This window comes from Monodon monoceros, unplaced genomic scaffold (assembly GCF_005190385.1).
Source record: "Monodon monoceros isolate NGI ecotype Baffin Bay Population unplaced genomic scaffold, NGI_Narwhal_1 Super_Scaffold_10, whole genome shotgun sequence".
Classification (NCBI taxonomy): Eukaryota; Metazoa; Chordata; class Mammalia; order Artiodactyla; family Monodontidae; genus Monodon; species Monodon monoceros.
This window is the reverse complement of record NW_021703766.1, coordinates 52,647,469-52,665,839: the sequence shown is the minus strand read 5'-3', so window position 1 is coordinate 52,665,839 and position 18,371 is coordinate 52,647,469. Positions and strand designations below refer to the sequence as shown.

At 51.0% G+C, this 18,371-nt stretch overlaps 1 protein-coding gene across 1 annotated transcript in view; it reads left to right on the top strand.

Annotated features, from left to right (window-relative positions):
• SIGLEC10 (sialic acid binding Ig like lectin 10) overlaps window positions 1–18,371 on the top strand; it is a 37,947-nt gene that overhangs the window by 18,907 nt on the left and 669 nt on the right. Inside the window, exons 6-20 of the mRNA XM_029236271.1 lie at window positions 117–164; window positions 1,239–1,496; window positions 1,739–1,877; window positions 1,973–1,991; window positions 9,714–9,802; window positions 13,002–13,126; window positions 13,204–13,584; window positions 13,767–14,051; window positions 14,373–14,420; window positions 14,512–14,775; window positions 15,918–15,965; window positions 16,079–16,336; window positions 16,419–16,703; window positions 17,023–17,116; window positions 17,216–17,375. Coding sequence (XP_029092104.1) covers window positions 117–164; window positions 1,239–1,496; window positions 1,739–1,877; window positions 1,973–1,991; window positions 9,714–9,802; window positions 13,002–13,126; window positions 13,204–13,584; window positions 13,767–14,051; window positions 14,373–14,420; window positions 14,512–14,775; window positions 15,918–15,965; window positions 16,079–16,336; window positions 16,419–16,703; window positions 17,023–17,116; window positions 17,216–17,375 — 2,501 coding nt within the window. The remainder of the gene's footprint in view (window positions 1–116; window positions 165–1,238; window positions 1,497–1,738; window positions 1,878–1,972; window positions 1,992–9,713; window positions 9,803–13,001; window positions 13,127–13,203; window positions 13,585–13,766; window positions 14,052–14,372; window positions 14,421–14,511; window positions 14,776–15,917; window positions 15,966–16,078; window positions 16,337–16,418; window positions 16,704–17,022; window positions 17,117–17,215; window positions 17,376–18,371) is intronic.

Here is an 18,371-nt window from a genome sequence, read left to right as displayed (position 1 = left end):
TCTTGGAGGCAGGCTGGGAGGAGAACGAGGAGAATGCTGAGACCCCCCCCATGGTGTCATGTTACTCATGACACCTCATCATACTGCAGGAGGACGTTTATTTCTTTCTGTTCCAGATGCTCCACAGAACCTGGACATTCGTGTCTTCCGGGAAAATAGCACAGGTGGGAGAAAAGTATCTGGGTGGAATGGAGGTCAGATGCAGGGATGTTGTGAAGATGGACAGAATCAAGCCCATCACTCATCCCCTCTCTGCTCCTACGTCTGCCCTCTGCCCCCCAACCCTGTCCCCTGGCAGGACTCACTTTAGGGCCACTGTGGATTCCTAGTGACAACTCACTGTCACCTCCGCTTGCCCCCTCCATTCCCACCTCTTCTCCCTCCTCACTTTCCCAGGACATCCTTTCGCGGATTCCCTGCCTCCTCCCTGTCTCCGTCTCTCCCGCAAGGAGACTGAGTTCCCAAGCTGGGTTCTGCAGGACTCCAAGGGGAAGCTCATCTACTCCGGGGTTTCCAATCCTACCTCTGCCCTGAAGACTCTCCCAAACCTCTGTCCTGAGTGCCCTCCACTCCCCCTGCAAGGGACCCTCCGATATGAGTAACCCGAGCCTGAATCTCAGCAATTCCTTTAGGCTCCGTGTCTCACCCAATCGTCCCCGGGACTCAGTGAGTTTTGCGACGTTGACTTTCTGAGAATGATTCACGTCAGCCCCCTCGTCCATCCCCGTGACCGCAGCTCCAACTCAGGCCTCCATCCTCTCTCTGGCCTGGATCCGGACCAGCCTCCCCTCTGGCCTGTCAGCCTCTAGTCTTGGCCCTGTCCAGCCTGCAAGAATTGGGACCCCAGAGGGATCTCTACATGCCCCAGATCTGACCCTATGACTTTCTTGCTCAGAACCCTCCCGTGGCTCCCTGGGGCTCTCATCACCTGTGTGCAGGCCTCCAAGTGGCCAGACCCACGTATGTCAGTGCCCTGCACAGTTTCACACATCAAGGGCCACCTCCTGGGATGTTCTCTCCCTGGCCTAGATATGGCCGACTCTTCCTCAAGCGTCCACAGCCCCCTGTCCTGGGATCAGCAAGTTGCCTCTCCTTCCCCCGCCTCACCTCATAGACTGCCCCCCGTACTTGGCCTTGCCTGCAGTGCTTGTCTCAGAGCCGCTGTTCCTGTGTCTGGGAGGACAGAGGGAGAGAAGGGCCTCTCAGCCTTGCCCTTCTAGCTGTCTCTGTCTCTCTAGTCCCAGAGATCCTGGGCAATGCCACCTCCCTTCGAGTCGTGGAGGGCCAGTCCCTGCGCCTGGTCTGTGTTGTCGACAGCAACCCACCCACCAGGATAAGCTGGGCCCGTGGGTGCCTGACAGTGAGCCCCTCACAGCCTCTGGATCCTGGGGTCCTGGAGCTGCCCCACGTGGTCTTAGGGGATAGAGGAGAATTAACCTGCCAAGCTCAGCACCCGAGGGGCTCCCTCCGTGTCTCCCTGAACCTAGTTGTACAGGGTGAGTATAAGCAAGGATGCCTGAGTTCTGAGCTAGGGTGGAAAGCAGGGTTAAGGTGTGGACTTACAGGGACTTCCCTGGTGGTCCAGTGGTTAAGACTCCATGCTTCCAATGCAGAGGACGTGGGTTTGATCCCTGGTCGCAGAACTAAAATCCCATATGGCAAGCAGCGTGGCCAAAATAAAAATAATGGTGTGGACTTACACCTATCATCCACCTTCCTCTCTCTTTTCGTCCTCCAGGTGTCTCCTCTTCCTTCCCCCAAGTCTCTGGGGAGCAGAGAGAGGGCTCCTGGCCCCTGGTCCTCACGTTGCTCAGGGGGGCCCTGATGGGGGCTGGTTTCCTTCTCACCTATGGCCTCACCTGGATCTACTATACCAGGTGAGAAGCCCTTCTTAAGGTGTCCCTGATTTGGGGACACCTCCATCTTGTCCTTTCCAGAGCAGACCTTCCACGAAACTGGTCCCTTGTTTCAGAGCTGTGTTTCCCTTACAGGTGCAGAAACTCACAAGGGAATAGGGTTGAGAGGTGTGACTGAGTTCCCTTCTTCACAGTGGTGCTTCAGAGGTCTATGAACAAGGAGGTCCCGGATGACTTGAACCTGCTTCCTTTCCAGAAATAATATCTCTTCACATCTGGCCTCCAGGTTTCTTCCTGATAGTTCTACATGAGTGGTTGTGAGGGCAAGGAGGAAATAGGTATTTTTATTATTAAATTGAACTATGCTCCATGTAACATGTTTTCTTCTCTGTGCTTATACCTTAGCATGGTTTTGATATGCCCATAGCGTGACCCATAATATATTGTTATAAATCCCATGATATAGTATTTTTTAAAGTTAATTTTAAAGAGATTTTTTTAATTAGAAAAATTATTTTATATTTATCCACATATGAACCATTTCAATTGCTCTTCATCCCTTTGTTGTAAAAATAAAATCCCCTAAGGAAAAGTAAAAATAAGAGGAATTCCCTGTGGAAAGAACATATTTAGAAAATGGACCTGGTGTGGCTAACAGGTACCCCCAATAAAATGGAGCCAGGCAATCATGACAGACCTAGGGTTCAGTCACGTACTCTGAGTTCTTAGAAAAACCACGAACGAAAACTATAAGGACTTCTGATTGTGCTAAGGGTCCTACCCGAAAAACCCCTAAGGAGATGCTCCAATGACAGCCATCATTGGAAACTTCTGGTCAGGCTGCAGTGACTTGTCAGGCTGCAAGGGCCATCCAGTCCCCTTTTATAAGTCTCCCAACTGTGGCTTCTTTGGCTTGTGCTTTCAAAAACCCCTCACCCCTTCACCTCCAAGGAACGTACTTTTGGTTACAGCCAAAGGCTTCTTATCCCTGGTTTGCAAACCTTGCAAACAATAAAGCTGTCCTTTTGCATTAAGATAACGCTGCCTCTTTTCTCAGATTTATTTCTGATTTAAGATGACAGTATAGTTTCTCTAGAGTATCATTTTCCTTTTACCTGAAGATCTTTTCATATATTTTTGTAGTGTAGGTATGCTGGTGATGAATTCTCTCAGCCACTGTTTGTCTGGAAAAGTTTTCATGTACATTAGCTTTGGAAGGATATTTTTGTTGGATTAGGAATTCTAGGTTAAACTTTTCCCCGTTCTGTTGTTTAAATTCTTTTGGCTTGCGTAGTTTTGCCTTATTTTCATCTTTCTTTCTTAGTAGTTTATATTTTTCTGTAGCTGGTTTTAATATTTTCTCTTTTTCACTGGGTTTTAATAATCGAATAATATGTGCCTTGGCGTGTAAATGTGTGTGTGTGACAGAGAGAGAGAGACAGAGAGAGAGACAGAGATTATCCTACTTGGAGGGTGTTGAGTATCTTGAATCTGAAATTTTATAGTAGTGATCAAATTTATAAAAATTGAAGCCAATGTTTATATATATATATATATTTTTTTTCTATTCCCCTCTGGGTCTCCAATTTTACATATGTGATATTGCCCAGTATTATCTCATTATCAGCTCTGAGCATCTGTTCACCATTTCCAACCTTTTTTCTCTATATTCTTCAGTTTGAATAGGATCTGATGCTACATGTTCAAGTTTACTGATTCTTCTTCCACAATATTGAATCTGATGTTAGTCTCATTCAGTGAAATTCTCACTTCAGATAATTTATTTTCTTCTCTAGAAGTTAATTTCCTTGGTTTTTAATCTCACGTTTCTTCTTTTATTATGTTAATGTTTTCCTTTACATCCTTGAGTATATGGATAATGTTTGTAATCAATGTTTTAATGTTTTTGTCTGCTAGTTCTGTCTCCTCTGTCATGTCTAGGCCTGATTCCATTGAATGATTTTTCTCTTACCGAGTGTCACATGTTTCTGCTTCTTTATGTGTCTAGTAACGTTTCACTGATTGCTGAACGCTATCAATTTTTTGTGGCTGATGACTTGGTCTTGTCTTTCTTTAAATAATACTGGTCTTGGGCTTCCCTGGTGGCGCAGTGGTTGAGAGTCCGCCTGCCGATGCAGGGGACACGGGTTCGTGCCCCGGTCCGGGAAGATCCCACATGCCGCGGAGCGGCTGGGCCCGTGAGCCATGGCCGCTGAGCCTGCGCGTCCGGAGCCTGTGCTCCGCAGCGGGAGAGGCCACAGCAGTGAGAGGCCTGCGTACCGCAAAAAAAAAAAAAAAAATACTGGTCTTTTTCTTGACGGTAGTTATTTGTATGTTGGGTCAATATTTTAAAGGTTCTTTGATTTTTATTGAAGTAGTGTTGGTGTACAATGCTGTGTTAGTGTCAGGTGCACTACATAGTGAGCTGACATTTGTATACATTATGAACTGATCACCATGATAAGTCTAGTAACCATTCGTCCCAACACAAAGCTATTAAAATATCATTGACCATTATTCCTTCTGCTGTATATTACTTCCCTATGGCTTATTTATTTTATAACTGGTGATTTACACTCCTTAATCCCCTTCACCTCTTTTGCCCACCACCCCCTCCCCACTGGCAACCACCCATTTGTTCTCTATATCTGTGGGTCTGTTTTCATTTTGTTTTGTTTGTATGCGTTCTTTTTTTAATTTATTTTTAAATATTTTTTTATTCTTTTATTTTTTGCGGTACGCGGGCCTCTCACTGCTGTGGCCTCTCCCGTTGCAGAGCACAGGCTCCGGACGCGCAGGCTCAGCGGCCATGGCTCACGGGCCCAGCCGCTCCGCGGCCTGTGGGATTTTCCCGGACCGGGGCACGAACCCGTGTCCCCTGCATCGGCAGGCGGACTCTCAACCACTGCGCCACCAGGGAAGCCCCCCCTTTTATATATATATAAATGTATTTATTTATTTTTATTTATTTTTGGCTGCGTTGGGTCTTCATTGCTGTGCACGGGCTTTCTCTGGTTGTGGCGAGCGGGGGCTACTCTTCGTTGCGGTGCGCGGGCTTCTCATTGCGGTGGCTTCTCTTGTTGCGGAGCATGGGCTCCAGGTGCGCAGGCTACAGTAGTTGTGGTGCGTGGGCTCAGTAGCTGTGGCTCGCGGGCTTTAGAGCACAGGCTCAGTAGTTGTGGTGCATAGACTTAGTTGCTCTGTGGCATGTGCGATCTTCCCAGACCAGGGCTCGAACCTGTGTCCCTGTGTTGGCAGGCGGGTTCTCAGCCACTGCGCCACCAGGGAAACCCCCATATATCTTTTCAAATTAGTGTTTTTGTTTTCTTTGAGTAAATACCCAAAAGTGAAATTGCTGGATCATATGGCAATTCTATTTTAAATTTTTTGAGGAACCTCTGTACCGTTTTCCATAGTGGCTGCACCAATTTACAATCCCACCAAAGGTGCACGAGGGTTCCCTTTTATCCACATCCTCGCCGACACTTGTTGTTTGTTGTCTTTTTTATCATAGCCATTCTGACAGGTGTGAGGTGGTATCTCATTGTGGTTTTGATGTGCATTTCTCTGAAGATTAGTGATACTGAGCATCTTTTCTTGTGTCTGTTGGCCATCTGTTTGTCTTCTTTGGAAAAATGTCTATTCAGGTCCCCTGCCCATTTTTAGTCAGGTTGTTTGGTGTTTTTGATGTTGGGTTGCATGAGTGTTTTGTATATTTTGAATATTAACACCTTATCAGATATACTGTTTGCAAATATTTTCTCCCATTTAGTAGGCTGTGTTTTTGTTTCGTTGATGGTTTCCTTCACTGTGCAAAAGCTTTTTAATTTTTTGTAGTTCCATTTATTTATTTTTGCTTTTGTCTCCCTTGCCTGAGGAGACAAAAAGATGTTGTGAAGACCAGTGTCAAAGAGCACACTGCCTATGTTTTCTTCTAAGAGTTTTATGGTTTCAGGTCTTACATTTGGTATGTCTAGTATAGCAGCCGTAACAGACTGAGACACCACAGGAACATTTTCTTATGAGGACATCGCATGTTTGGTGTGCCTGGGTAGAAGTCATTTATTTGAGAGTGACACTGTGAGAGATATTGAGGTGTTTTAAATTTCAGGAAAGGTGGGTTTGCAGTGAGGGAAGCGGATGGTTGCGGTGACTTAGTGTTTGCTTTGATATGCTCTCCCCCGGCAGAGACTCAGTTGTACTGAGGTGCGGTGAAAAGAGCAGAATCATTATTTGTAGGTTCAGTGAGAATGAATGTAGCCTTTTTGGATGAGCAACGTTTGCAAATGTGTCCAGAGCCTGAGAAATATTCCCTAAAGAGCTGCAGTTCTTCAGGACTCTGGACAGCAGAGATCCTGGTGACTGGGGCTCAACGGTCAGTGTGTGCCAGGGGAAATGGAGCGCCCTCTGGGGGCATCATCCTGAACGGCAGCACAAGCAGTGTGGGCGGGAACTGGGACAGATGTATCTGAATGACACAAAGATGCTAGCCAGGGGGTGTCTAAGATACTCCCTTCCCCCCAACAAAGGCTCCTTAGCACCCTCAGGGCCTCAACTACAGCCAGACCCAGACTCTTCATTCACCACTGGAATGCTTCCCTACATCTCCTTCATTCATCCCTCTTAATGAGTCCAGTCCTCAGGCCCACTCCCAGCACCCTTCTAGGGCAGAATCCTGAACTACCTACCGACCTACCTCTCTTCCCCCTCCTCAGCTGCTCCCACCCCATACCTACCCACCCACCCCCAATCTCACTTCCTCTCAATATCTATCTTTGTCCCCGTTGTGACCTCAGGGACAGACAAAGCAGGTGTTCAACATCTGTTGAATTAGAGCAGGAAACCAGAGGCTTGTAGAGTTTTTTTCTTAAGGAATAGGCTCAGAGAAAAATCTGAACATTCTTAGGCAGAGAAGGCAGATATGAGGATGACCGATAAAGATTCTCGTGGACTCAGGTAGCCCCTAGTCTGTGGTCTAGCCAAGGGTTGGGAGGGGGGAAGGGTGGCTTGGATGAGAAGGCAATTGCAAAGTGGGGAGGTGCTCTGGTCACACTGAGAAAAGGTGGAAAGTTCAGAGGAGGTCAAAGAAATGACCAAAAATCTGGAAAAGTGTACGGGTGGGGAAATGTTGGGGCAAGTTGGTTGTAAGGTCAGGAAAAGCATTTCCGAAGAGATGGCCTTTGAGCTGACAACAGTGAAAAGGGGGGCAGCCACGGGAAGAGCATTCCTGAAAGAGAGAACAGCTAGTGTCATGTTCTTGAGGCAGAAATGAATTTGGTAAATGTGAGAAACGGAGTGGGGATCGCCGGCGGGAGTGCAGAAGTAAAGTGGAGTGGGTTCCCAGTGAGTTTGCAGGGGTCACTGGGGGTTACATCAGGTCGAGTTCTATAGGTTGTGGTGATGAGTTTGGGTTTTCTTCTACATATGGTAAGATGCCATTGAAATGTTTGGGCAAGAGGGTGACTTGATCTGATCTATATTTTAAAAATAACTCTGGTTGTTGTGTTGAAACTGCATTACGGAAGGGGCAAAAGTGGAAGCAGGGAACTGTATTCAATAACCTGGGATAGAGTCTGAAAAAGAACGTCTACATATGTATCACTGACTCACTTTGCTGCACAGCAGAAATTAACATAACAATGTAAGTCCACTATACTTCAGTAAAATAAGTTTTTTAATAAAGAGGCAGGAAGAATCATCAATAGGTTTCTTTTTGTTTTTGGGGGGTTCTTTTGCGGTACGCGGGCCTCTCACCGCTGTGGCCTCTCCCGTTGCGGAGCACAGGCTCCGGACGCGCAGGCTCAGCGGCCATGGCTCACGGGCCCAGCCGCTCCGCGGCATGTGGGATCTTCCCGGACCGGGGCACGAACCCGTGTCCCCTGCATCGGCAGGCGGACTCTCAACCACTGCGCCGCCAGGGAAGCCCCTGGAGACATTTTTAATTGTCACAACTGTGATGGGGGGAGGGAGGCAAGTGGCATCTAGTGGGTGGAGGCCAGGGATGGTGCTCAACGTCCTACAAAGCTCGGGGTGGCTTCTACTCCCCAAGAATTATCTGACTCAAAACGTCAATAGTGCTGAGATTGAGAAATCTTGGACTAGGGTAATGAATGGTAGTGGGGGTGGGCATAAGTGGATAGGTTTTTTTTTTTTAATATTTAAAAAGTTGAACTGACAGGTCTTGCAGGGACTGAGGCAAAGGAAGACATCAGAATGATGCTAGGATGTGGGCAGATGTTGGTACCACAAAACAATAACATTTAGACAACTGAAAAGGAGAGGGTTTGAGATGAGAAATAAGAGTGCTGCGTGAAAATTTAGATCCTAAGTTTGAGATGCCCATTATGTATTCCTGAGTCCGTGTCAGGTAGACAGGGAAGGATTGAAATATATACTTTATGAGTCATCGGCGTGTTTCTTTATTGTTGTTATTGTGTGTCTTGGGATCATTTATTTTAGTTTGTAGTTTAACTTCATTTGGAAGCAACTAGAGACTCACAGGAGGTTGCAGAGAAATGTACAGTGATGTGTCATGCATTCCAGTTACCCCCAGTGTTAACATCTTACACAACTGGAGGGCAATATGAAAACCAAAAAATTGATATTGGTAGTATAATTCTGATTACCGATTTCAAAGTGTGGGCCCGGGGGGGAAGCTCGCCACACCACCAGGCAATTCTCCACGCTAGCTGGGCATCCTACAACTCAACGCAACTCTGACACCACCTACCTGGAGATAGTGTCAGATCCCACGGGTTAAGGGCTCAGTCCCATAAGACTGCCCCCCCGCCCCCCGCTTCAGATGCCGATCACAAGTCCATGTTGTCACTCGTGCTTCTGACTGATGGAGTATAGATCGGAGGTTCTCATGACCCATTTCTTGGGTTCAGTTAATTTGCTAGAGTGGCACACAGAACACAGAGAAACAGTCTACTTCTGAGATTACTGGCTTATTATAAAAGGATATAACTCAGGAACAGCCAGATGGAAATGATGCATAGGACAAAGTATGGGGAAAGGGCTTGGGGCTTCCGTGCCCTCTCTTTGGGGGGGTGCACCACTCTCCCCAAATCTTCACATGTTCTCCAACCTGGAAACTCTCTGAACCCCATACTTTTGGTTTTTATGGAGGCTTCATTCCATAGGCAGGTCTGATTAAATCATTGGCCATGGGCGACTGACTCAGCCTCTAGCCCCTCACCCCTTCTGGGAGGTCAGGGATTGGACTGAAATTTCCTACCTTCTAATCACATGGCTCATTCCCCTGGCAACTAGCCCCCATCCTTGTGTGCTTTCCAAAAGTCACCTCATTAACAAAAACTCAGGTGTGGTGGAAAGGGGTTTGTTATGAATAGCAAGACACTCATTTCTGGCTCTGAAGTGTTTCCAGGAACTGAGGACAAGAGACCAATATTAGAACAAAAGATGCTCCCATTGCTCTTATCACTCAGGAAATTCCAAGGGTTTTGGGTGCTGTGAGCCAGGAACCATGAGCAAAGACCAAAGTATATACTTACTATAAATCACAATATCACGTGTAGCATGCATTTTTAAAGTCGTGGATGAAATAGGACATCTAGGGAGAGTGATCCTGATGCTTTCTAAGATTTAGGAGTCCAGGGCAGAGGCGGAACCATTAAAGATGAAGACGAGTGTCTAGAAAGGTAGAAGGAAAACCAAGGAAGTAATGGTGTCCTCTGTACGCTATGGGCAGCCCGACTCTGGCAGGTACCTTCGAGATGGCAGTTCTAGGTGACAGGGGAAGCCAGACTGAAGTGTTTCAAGAAGGAAGGGGTGGGGCTTCCCTGGTAGCGCAGTGGTTAAGAATCCGCCTGCCAGTGGAGGGGACACGGGTTCCAGCCCTGGTCCGGGAAGATCCCACATGCCGAGTGCTGCGGACCAGCCGGAGAAAGAGGATTTCACCACCCAGGGTCAGAAGGGAAGGGGTAAGGAACTGAAGTAGCACCGACAGATGGGGTCAGAGGACCAAGACAACTGATGGTTGCAAGGCAAATTTTATTATGCTACAGTTGCAAATTATATAGACTAGAAAAAGGGAGGTTACCAGATGGTGGTTTACATTATCTACAGACTGTCTCGGCTTCAAGGTTAACTTCCCTGGGAGAAAACCCATAAACCCAGAATCATCAAAAATAACCTGCACGTGCAGGGGGGAGACAGCTTTGCTTGTCTCATTTTACATTCTTTCTGATCTCTGGGCCCTGGTGATTTATCTCCCGTGGAATGGAACAAGGAGGGGAACGAGTAGGCACAGTCCCTTCGAGCGGCGGCGGCATGCCTGGCATGTCCGTAGCCTGCTCTCAAGGCTGACCGCTTCCCACAGCTGCGGAGCAACTAAGCCCGTGCGCCGCAACTAGTGAGCCTGTGCGCCGCAACTACTGAGCCCGCATGCCACAACTACTGAAGCCCGCGTGCCTAGCGCCTGTGCTCTGCAACAAGAAGCCACCGCAATGAGAAGCCCATGCAACACAACAAAGGGTAGCCCCCGCTCGCCGCAACTAGAGAAAGCCCGTGTGCAAGCGAAGACCCAGTGCAGCCAAAAAATAAATAAACAAATAAATTTATAAAAAGAAAAAAGAAGGAAGGGGTGACTGAGCACACCAAATGCTGCTGAGCAGGCGGCATCCAATGAGATGAGAATAGAAATTACCCATGGGTTTTAGCCATTTGAGATCTCTGGTGACCCTGACAAGAAGAGGTTGAGGGATGTAGGGATGGAGGCAAGATTGGACTCGGGTGAGCAGGGTGGACAGTAAACAAAGGGCAGTTCCTGTGACCTGAAGAACCTTTCCTGTGAAGAGAAGAGCGAACCCTCAGGGTTTCCAGGAACGCAGAGGAGGGGAGCTGATGGTCTCAGGACCACCTCCAGGAACCTTTTGGCAGCTGCCTCCAGAAGGGGATGGGTTGGTCCACAAGTGGGGTTACTGGCTCCACTCTGTTTCCACCTCTCCCTGGCCGCTTGGCTATAGATACGAAGCTGCCCAACCGACCTCGCCTGGTACAGGAGACCTCCTCACCTCCACGTCTCAGGGGTCAGCTCTGAGCTTTGAAGGCATATCTCACCCTGAGGGTGGCCCACATTCGTCGGTGGAGCGTATGAGACCTCTGGGTTGGCCTGGAGGAGCTGGGGAGTCACGGATTGGTATCCTTCAGCCCCAGGATAGCAGACGGTCCTCTCTCCCTTTTCTGTCTGATGGAGTAGCATGGAATAGTGTGGAGAAACCCACGGAAGCCCTGAGATGTTGCCACTGTCCTGGTTCCCACTCCCATTAGCCCCATGGAGGCATGGAGATGCTCCAGGGCAGAGGTGAGGCTGGATCTAAGCTTTGGGGGTGGGGAACCTCAGTTCTCAGCTCCTTCAGGGCAAGCCCTCAGCAGGACCCAGGCATCCTTCCCTCCCTCTCACTCCTCCCTCTGAGAGGCCCTTCCTCTGTGAACTTGACAGAAGGAAGGGTGTGATGTCCCTGCATGCAAGGGCTCCCCTGGGAGAAGGGAAACTGCTTCCCCCAGAGAAAGCCTAGGTTGGGCAGTGGGGATCCGGGAGCAGAGTGAATAGGAGGGTGGATGTTACGGGTTGAATTGCACTCCCTCTGCCCCCAAGTTCATATGTTGAAGTCTTAACCCCCAGTATCTCAGAATGTATATTTGTAGATAGAGTCTTTAAAGAGGTAGTTCAGTTGAAATGAGGTCATAGGGCAGAGTCCCAGTCCAGTATGACTGGTGTCCTTGTGAAGAACACACGTACACACAAGGAAGACCAGGTGAAGACTGGAGGAGAAGACGGCCATCTCCAAGCCAAGGAAAGAGACCTCAGAAGAAACCCTGCTGACACGTTGATCTTGAACTTGTAGCCTCCAGAACTGTGAGGAAATACATTTCTGTTGTTTAAGCCACTCATTCTGTGCTCTTTTATTATGGCAGCCTTAGAAGACTAATAGAGTGGATTCGAGGACAGGGATACTTATGTGTCACTTCCTCCGGGAAGCCCCTCTTGACTTTGCCAGGAAGTAGTGACCACCCTTTCCCCAGGGCCCAGCGTGAATATCTGTCCCAGCATGTGGGGGGCAGGGCATTTATGAACACTTCAGTGCTCTTCTGTTTCTAAGGATCTTCGTTAACCAAGCTGGGTTCCCTTGAGGTCAGACACTGTCTCATTTACCTATGTGTGTCCGCCTCCGCCATATACAGCATGACACCTGCCACACACAAGCTTCCAGAGCATGGAGGTCATATAGGCAAACACAGTGTCTCCACATGACCAAAACAGAGTCATTTCAAGGTGAGGGGAACAACAGTCCACATCTGGGGGAGTTTACCTGACTCACTCCACAAATCCCACGCCCCTTACATTGCCTAAGTCTCCCACCATCAGCATCGCCCCTGGGTGTCTGTGTTCTTATCACAGCAGGTGTTACAAATGTGTGTCGTCCAACTGTGTGACAGAAGGGGAGACTGGGAAGCAGACGAAGACCTTGGGGTGGGTGCTCCTGGGGGACCACGTGTCAGTGAGCCCATCAGGGAGGGTGAAGGGGTAGAGGGACTGAGACCAGCCTACGGTTGCCAGATTTAGCCAATAAAAATGCAAAGTGCCCAGTTAAAGTTGAATTTCAGATCTCAACAACGAATGATTTTAGTAGAAGTATATCACATGCAATCTCTGGGACATACTTATACTAAAACAATTCATTTTTCGTCTGAAAGCCAGTTTTAACCGGGCATCCTGACTTTTATCTGGCAAGACTAACCCTGCACTCCCACTCCCACCCTCTGCCCCAGAAATCCACCCTGCCCAGCACCCATCACCATCACCAGAGGCCCCTGTAAGAAGGGCTTACTGGGGACTTTCACTTCTGCTTCCCTAACGGCTCAGGGTCCAGCGGGAGAGTCCCCGGCCTCCACCCACCCAAAGCCAGGCCCCAAGTCTAGACACAACACATGTCCTGCAGTCTCTCCCCCAGAGGTGACGCGGGAAGGTGACCAGCTCAGGGAGCCCAAACGCCAGGCGAGCCCCCCGGGAAAGAGTGAGTTCAAGTGGGTGACATGGGGGTGGGGAGAGTCCAGAAAAGGAAAATGAGTCGTGTGGGTCTCAGCATCAGAAGTTCATTTCATGCATCAACCCACCAGGGCTCAGCTTCCGCCTTCTGCCCTCACCCAGTGCAAGTCACAGCGTCTGGGGAATGAGCGTGTCCCAGGGCAGGTCCAAGTGCCTGAGATGCTCTTGCCACTGCTCTTAGCCGTGCTGTGGGCCGGTGAGTGAACGAGGTGGGGGGCCAGGAGGGGCCCGGGACTGGGGGTGCAGCCTGAGCCTCTCTCTGTCTCCCCATAGGGTCATGGGCTCAGAATCCAGCTTTCCAGCTGCAGGTGCAGGAGTTGGTGAGGGTGCAGGAAGGCCTGTGCGTGGTCGTGCCCTGCTCCGTCTCCTATCCCGTAAAAGGTTGGGTTTCCTCCACCCCAGCTTACGGCTTCTGGTTCAAAGACCCGACCGCCACAGACAGTGGTCTGCCAGTGGCCACAAACAAGCCGGATCGCAACGTGCAAACACACACCCGAGGCCGATTCCAGCTCCTTGGTGATCCCAGACAGAATTGCTCTTTGCTCATCAGAGATGTACACATGGAGGACAGTGCATTGTACTTCTTTCGGTTGGAGAGAGGCCATTACGTGCGATATAATTTCGTGGAATACAAGTTCCGTCTGGAGGTGACAGGTACGCAACTGGCTCGAGCTGGAATGGGGTGGGACCCCCCGGGGTGGGACCCCCCTCCCCCCTCCCCCTCCCCCCTCCCCCGTTCTCATACTGGGGAGGGGCTATGGGGAACGGACCATGGGGGACCCCCGGCAGTACCCCCATCAGGGTCTAGCATCCCACCCTCTCTCCCTCCATCCCAGCCCTGACTCAGAAGCCAGAGATCTACGTCCCAGAGACTCTGAAGCCTGGGCACCAGGTGACGCTCATCTGTATGTTTCACTGGACCTTTGAGGAATGTCCAGCCCCTACTCTCTCCTGGAGGGGGGCCACCGTCTCCTCCCACGAGGCCAGACCAAGAACTTCCTACCTCTCAGCCCTCACCTTCACACCCAGACCCCAGGACCACGGCACTAAGCTCACCTGTCGAGTGGACGTCTCCAGAAAGGGACTGAGCACAGAGAACAGCGTCCTACTGAGCGTGGCCTGTGAGTTTGGTGGCGGGAAGGACATCAGGGTGCGCAAACAGGCACGGGGGATGCGGAGGTGGAGAGGGGCAGCCGGGCAATGATGGTCAGCTCTCTGCGGATTCGTGGGTAGGAAGGCGTGGAGTCTAGCGACGCTTGCCTCGGCCCAGGGAGGGGGAATGGGGATGCCATCTGGACCTGTGTCCATAAGCGCATCTTTGGCACTCATCTGTCACTTGTCTTCCCGGAGGAAAGTCACACTTTCTTCTCCCCGAGGGGGTTCTCTCTGGCGGTGGGGAATCTCTCATTCCTCCCCAAAGCCAGCTCCCAATCCTGTTACAGATGCCCCCAAAGACCTGGTGATCAGCATTTCCCAGACCGATGTATCAGGTACTGAGGGCCACTTGGGGGTGTCAGGAGGGCGGGGGAGTGGTGTTCCCCCTTGCAGTCCTTCTCTTGCGCGCTCTCTCTCTCTCTGCAGCCCTGGAGCCGCAGGGAAACAGCCCCCATCTGGAAGTCCAGAAAGGCCAGTTCCTGCGGCTACTCTGTACAGCTGACAGCGTGCCGCTTGCCACACTGAGCTGGGCCCTGCAGGACAGAATCCTCTCTTGGTCGCACCCCTCGGGCTCCAGAACCCTGGAGCTGGTGCTGTCCCGGGTGAAGGCTGAGGATGCGGGTCGCTACACCTGCCGAGCTGAGAACGGGCTTGGCTCTCAGAGCCGCAGCCTGGAACTCTCCGTGCAGTGTGAGTGTGGCCAGCAGGGGCCTGGTTTGGGGGGGGGGGGCGGGGAGGAGGGAAGGGGCTGAGGGCAGGGTCCCAGAGCTCTAAGGTGACCCGGAACCCCAGGCCTATGGGGCTAGGGATTCTGCTTCCAGCTCCGACTGCGGTGGGCGCGGGGGCGGGGGATTTCCCCACGCCACCGAGCAATTCTCCAGCATCAGTGGCATGTGCTACAATTCAACTCAATTCTGACGCTATCTACCCGGAGACAGCGTCAGATCCCACAGGTTGAGGGATCAGTTTCTGGAAAGTGGCCCCGCCCCCGCTTCAGCCACCAATCACAAGTCCAGGTTGTCACCTGTGCTTCTGACCGGCCAACGATAGATTGGAGGTTTCCATGACCTCCTCCTTGGGTTCAATTAATTTGCTAGAGCTGCTCAGAGAAATATTTTACTCACTAGATGACCGGTTTATTATAAAAGAATATAACTCAGGAACAGCCAGATGGAAGCGATGCATAGGGCAAGGTATGGGGAAGGAGCATCTAACTTCCATGCCCTCTTCCTGGGCACAACTCTCCCCAAATCTCCAAGTGTTCACCAACCTGGAAGCTCTCCCAACCCCATTTGGGGGGGGGGGGCGTGTTATGGAGTCCTCATTACATAGGCACGATTGATTAAATCATTGGCCATTGGTGATTGAACTCAATCTCCAGTCCCCTTTCCCTTCCTCAGAGGTCAGGGGGGTGGGACTGAAAGTTCTAACCCTCTAATCCGTGGTTGGTTCCCCTGGCAACAAGCCCTCATCCTTGGGCGCTTCTAAAAGTGACTTCATTAACATAAACTCAGGAGCGGTGGAAAGGGGTTTGTTATAAATAACAAGGCACATTTATCACGCTTACCTAGCATTCAGGAAATCCAAGAGTTTTAGAAGCTCTGTGCCAGGAATAGGAACAAAGATCAAATACCTATTTCTGTTATAAATCACAATATCTTAGGGACCTGCCCTTCTTACCAGTCTACTCCCTTGGGTCATTCATCTGAGAATCACTCAGTGGGTGATTCAACCCCCCTCCGCCTCCCAGCCCTTCACCCCTAGGGACGTTCACTTTGCCCAGAAGGAAACCCCTGGCTTGTTTAGAGTCAAGTACCCTGTCTCTGTTTCAGATGCCCCAGAGAACGTGAAAGTGATGGTCTCCCAAGGAAATAGGACAGGTAGGAAAGGGGATCAGAGGAACCAAACTGGGAGCCCAGACGTCTGGAATGTCAGCAGGAAGAGGGTCCTTGTGCCCTCAGCTGTTCATCCATCCTGGCTGTTCCCTCTCTAGTCCTGGAAAACTTCAGAAATGGCACATCTCTTCCGGTCCTGGAAGGCCAAAGCCTGCGTCTGCTCTGTGTCGCTCACAGCAACCCCCCAGCCCGGCTGAGCTGGGCCCGAGGGGGACAGACTCTGAGCCCCTCCCAGCCCTCAGATCCTGGGGTCCTGGAGCTGCCTCAGATACAAACAGAGCATGAAGGAGAATTCACCTGCCGAGCTCAGAACCCTCTGGGCTCCCAGAATACGTCTCTGAGCCTCTCGGTGGTCTGTGAGTGTGGGGACCCCTGGGGGCAGGACACCTGGGCCCACGTGAGGGGAGAGGCACCGCTGACTCTCCTCCCTCTGTACAGACCCCCCGCAGCTGCTGGGACCCTCCTGCTCCCAGGAGGAGGAGGGTCTGCACTGCGACTGTTCCTCCCGAGCCCAGCCGGCCCCCTCCCTGCGCTGGCGGCTGGGGGAGGGGCTGCTGGAGGGGAGTTTCAGCAACGCCTCCTTCAAGGTCACCTCCAGCTCGGCTGGGCCCTGGGTCAACAGCTCCCTGAGCCTTCGCGAGGGGCTCAGCTCTGGCCTCAGACTCAGCTGCGAGGCCCTGAACGTCCACGGGGCCCAGAGCGCCACTGTCCTGCTGCTGCCAGGTCAGGGGCCAACTGGACGCCCCCTGGAGGCGGGGGCTGAGAGCGACAGCGACAGGGTCCTGTGGTTGGGTCAGGAGCTGGGGAGCGGGGACACGGGGGCGCCTGTGGCTGGGGATGCGGAGGGGGAAATTAAACCGGAGAGCCTGACGCTTGGGCCTGGGGTGTAGCGGTTTCCAAGAAGTCGATGGGAAGGGGCTCTAGGTAAAAACCTCTGGAAAAACCACTAGGCTCCGGAAGCCTGAGCGCCTAGTGGCGGGTGGACGTGAGGACCCACGGGGATGGGAAGGGCTCAGAGATGGCTGACCGTTTCCTCGTGCAGATGAGAAGGGATTCGCCTCCAAAGCGTTTTCCAGCGGAATATTTCTAGGAATTGGCCTCATGACCCTCCTTTTCCTCTGCTTCATCCTGATCGTGTGAGTTAGCAGGACCAGCGATGGAGGGAGCGTGGGATCTGGGACCCGTGGAGAGGGGGGCGGGGCCAGGGCGCACACCAAGGCGGGGTGTTCCCTCAGCGTGAGGGCTCTGAGGAAGAAGTGGACCCAAGCAGAGGTTCCGGCCCCGGCCCCGGCCCCGGCCCCGGCCCCGGCCCCGGGAGAGACTCCGAGGTCCAGGGTCTCACGGAGGAGCACGCTCCTGGATTACATCAACGTGGTCCCTAAAACTGGCCCCCTGGTGAGTGGTCCCAACCAGCTGTCTCTTCTTCCCCTTCTCTGACTCCTGTATACCCTCCTCCCCAGCCCCGCCCTCACCCTTTGCCCGAGAGACATCGCAGTGGAGAAGGCCCGGGTGCTGGATTCAAATCCTGATTCTGGCACTTAACCTCTATGAGACCTTGACCAAATCCCTCCCTCCACTGAGCCTCTATTGCTTCCTCCTTGAGAGTCGGTTTGAGGATCACAACACATGTTATTGCCTAATAGGTAGCAGCTATTCCATTATTACTATTACCAAGAACATTGCTAAGTAAAATTAATGATGTCACCAATGATTAATATCACTGAGAGACGGTATGTCCTCGTGATGATTAAGGGTAGGGCTCTGAAGCCAGCCTGCTTGGGTTCCTGTCCGCTTTCTTCACTGTGTGTTCTGGGATGAGCCACTTAACTTTTCTGTGCCTCGATTTCTTTAACTGTAAAATGGGGATAATAGTAGTGCCGACCACGTAGGCTCACTCTGGGTATTCAATATGCTCATTTTCTACTTGTAAAGCATTTAGAACAGTACCAGGCACCTAGTAAGTGTTGGGTAAATGCTGGATCTTTTCAGGAGAGAACATCTATATGTGGATGATTCCAAAACTTACATCTCCCAGACTCATCCCTGAACTCTAGACTCATAGCCAACTATCTAGGCAGCATCTCCACGTGGATGTCTAATAGGCATCTCAGACTTAGCCTGTCCAAAACCAAACTCATGACTAAGCACCACTTAAAACCCTTCTCCTCCATCCTCTGCATCTCAGCAAATAGCACCACATTTGCCCAGCTGCTCAAGCCTAAAGACTTTAAGTCATTTCTTACTCCTCTCTTTTTATCGCCCCCACAATCAATCCATCTGCAAATCTCCTCCCAAATCCATCCAAACCACTTCTCCCCCCTCGGTTGGATAGAGCTTAGGGACGAAGGAAAAAAAAAAGTGAAAAATGCCAATTTCAGATGGTCACATACA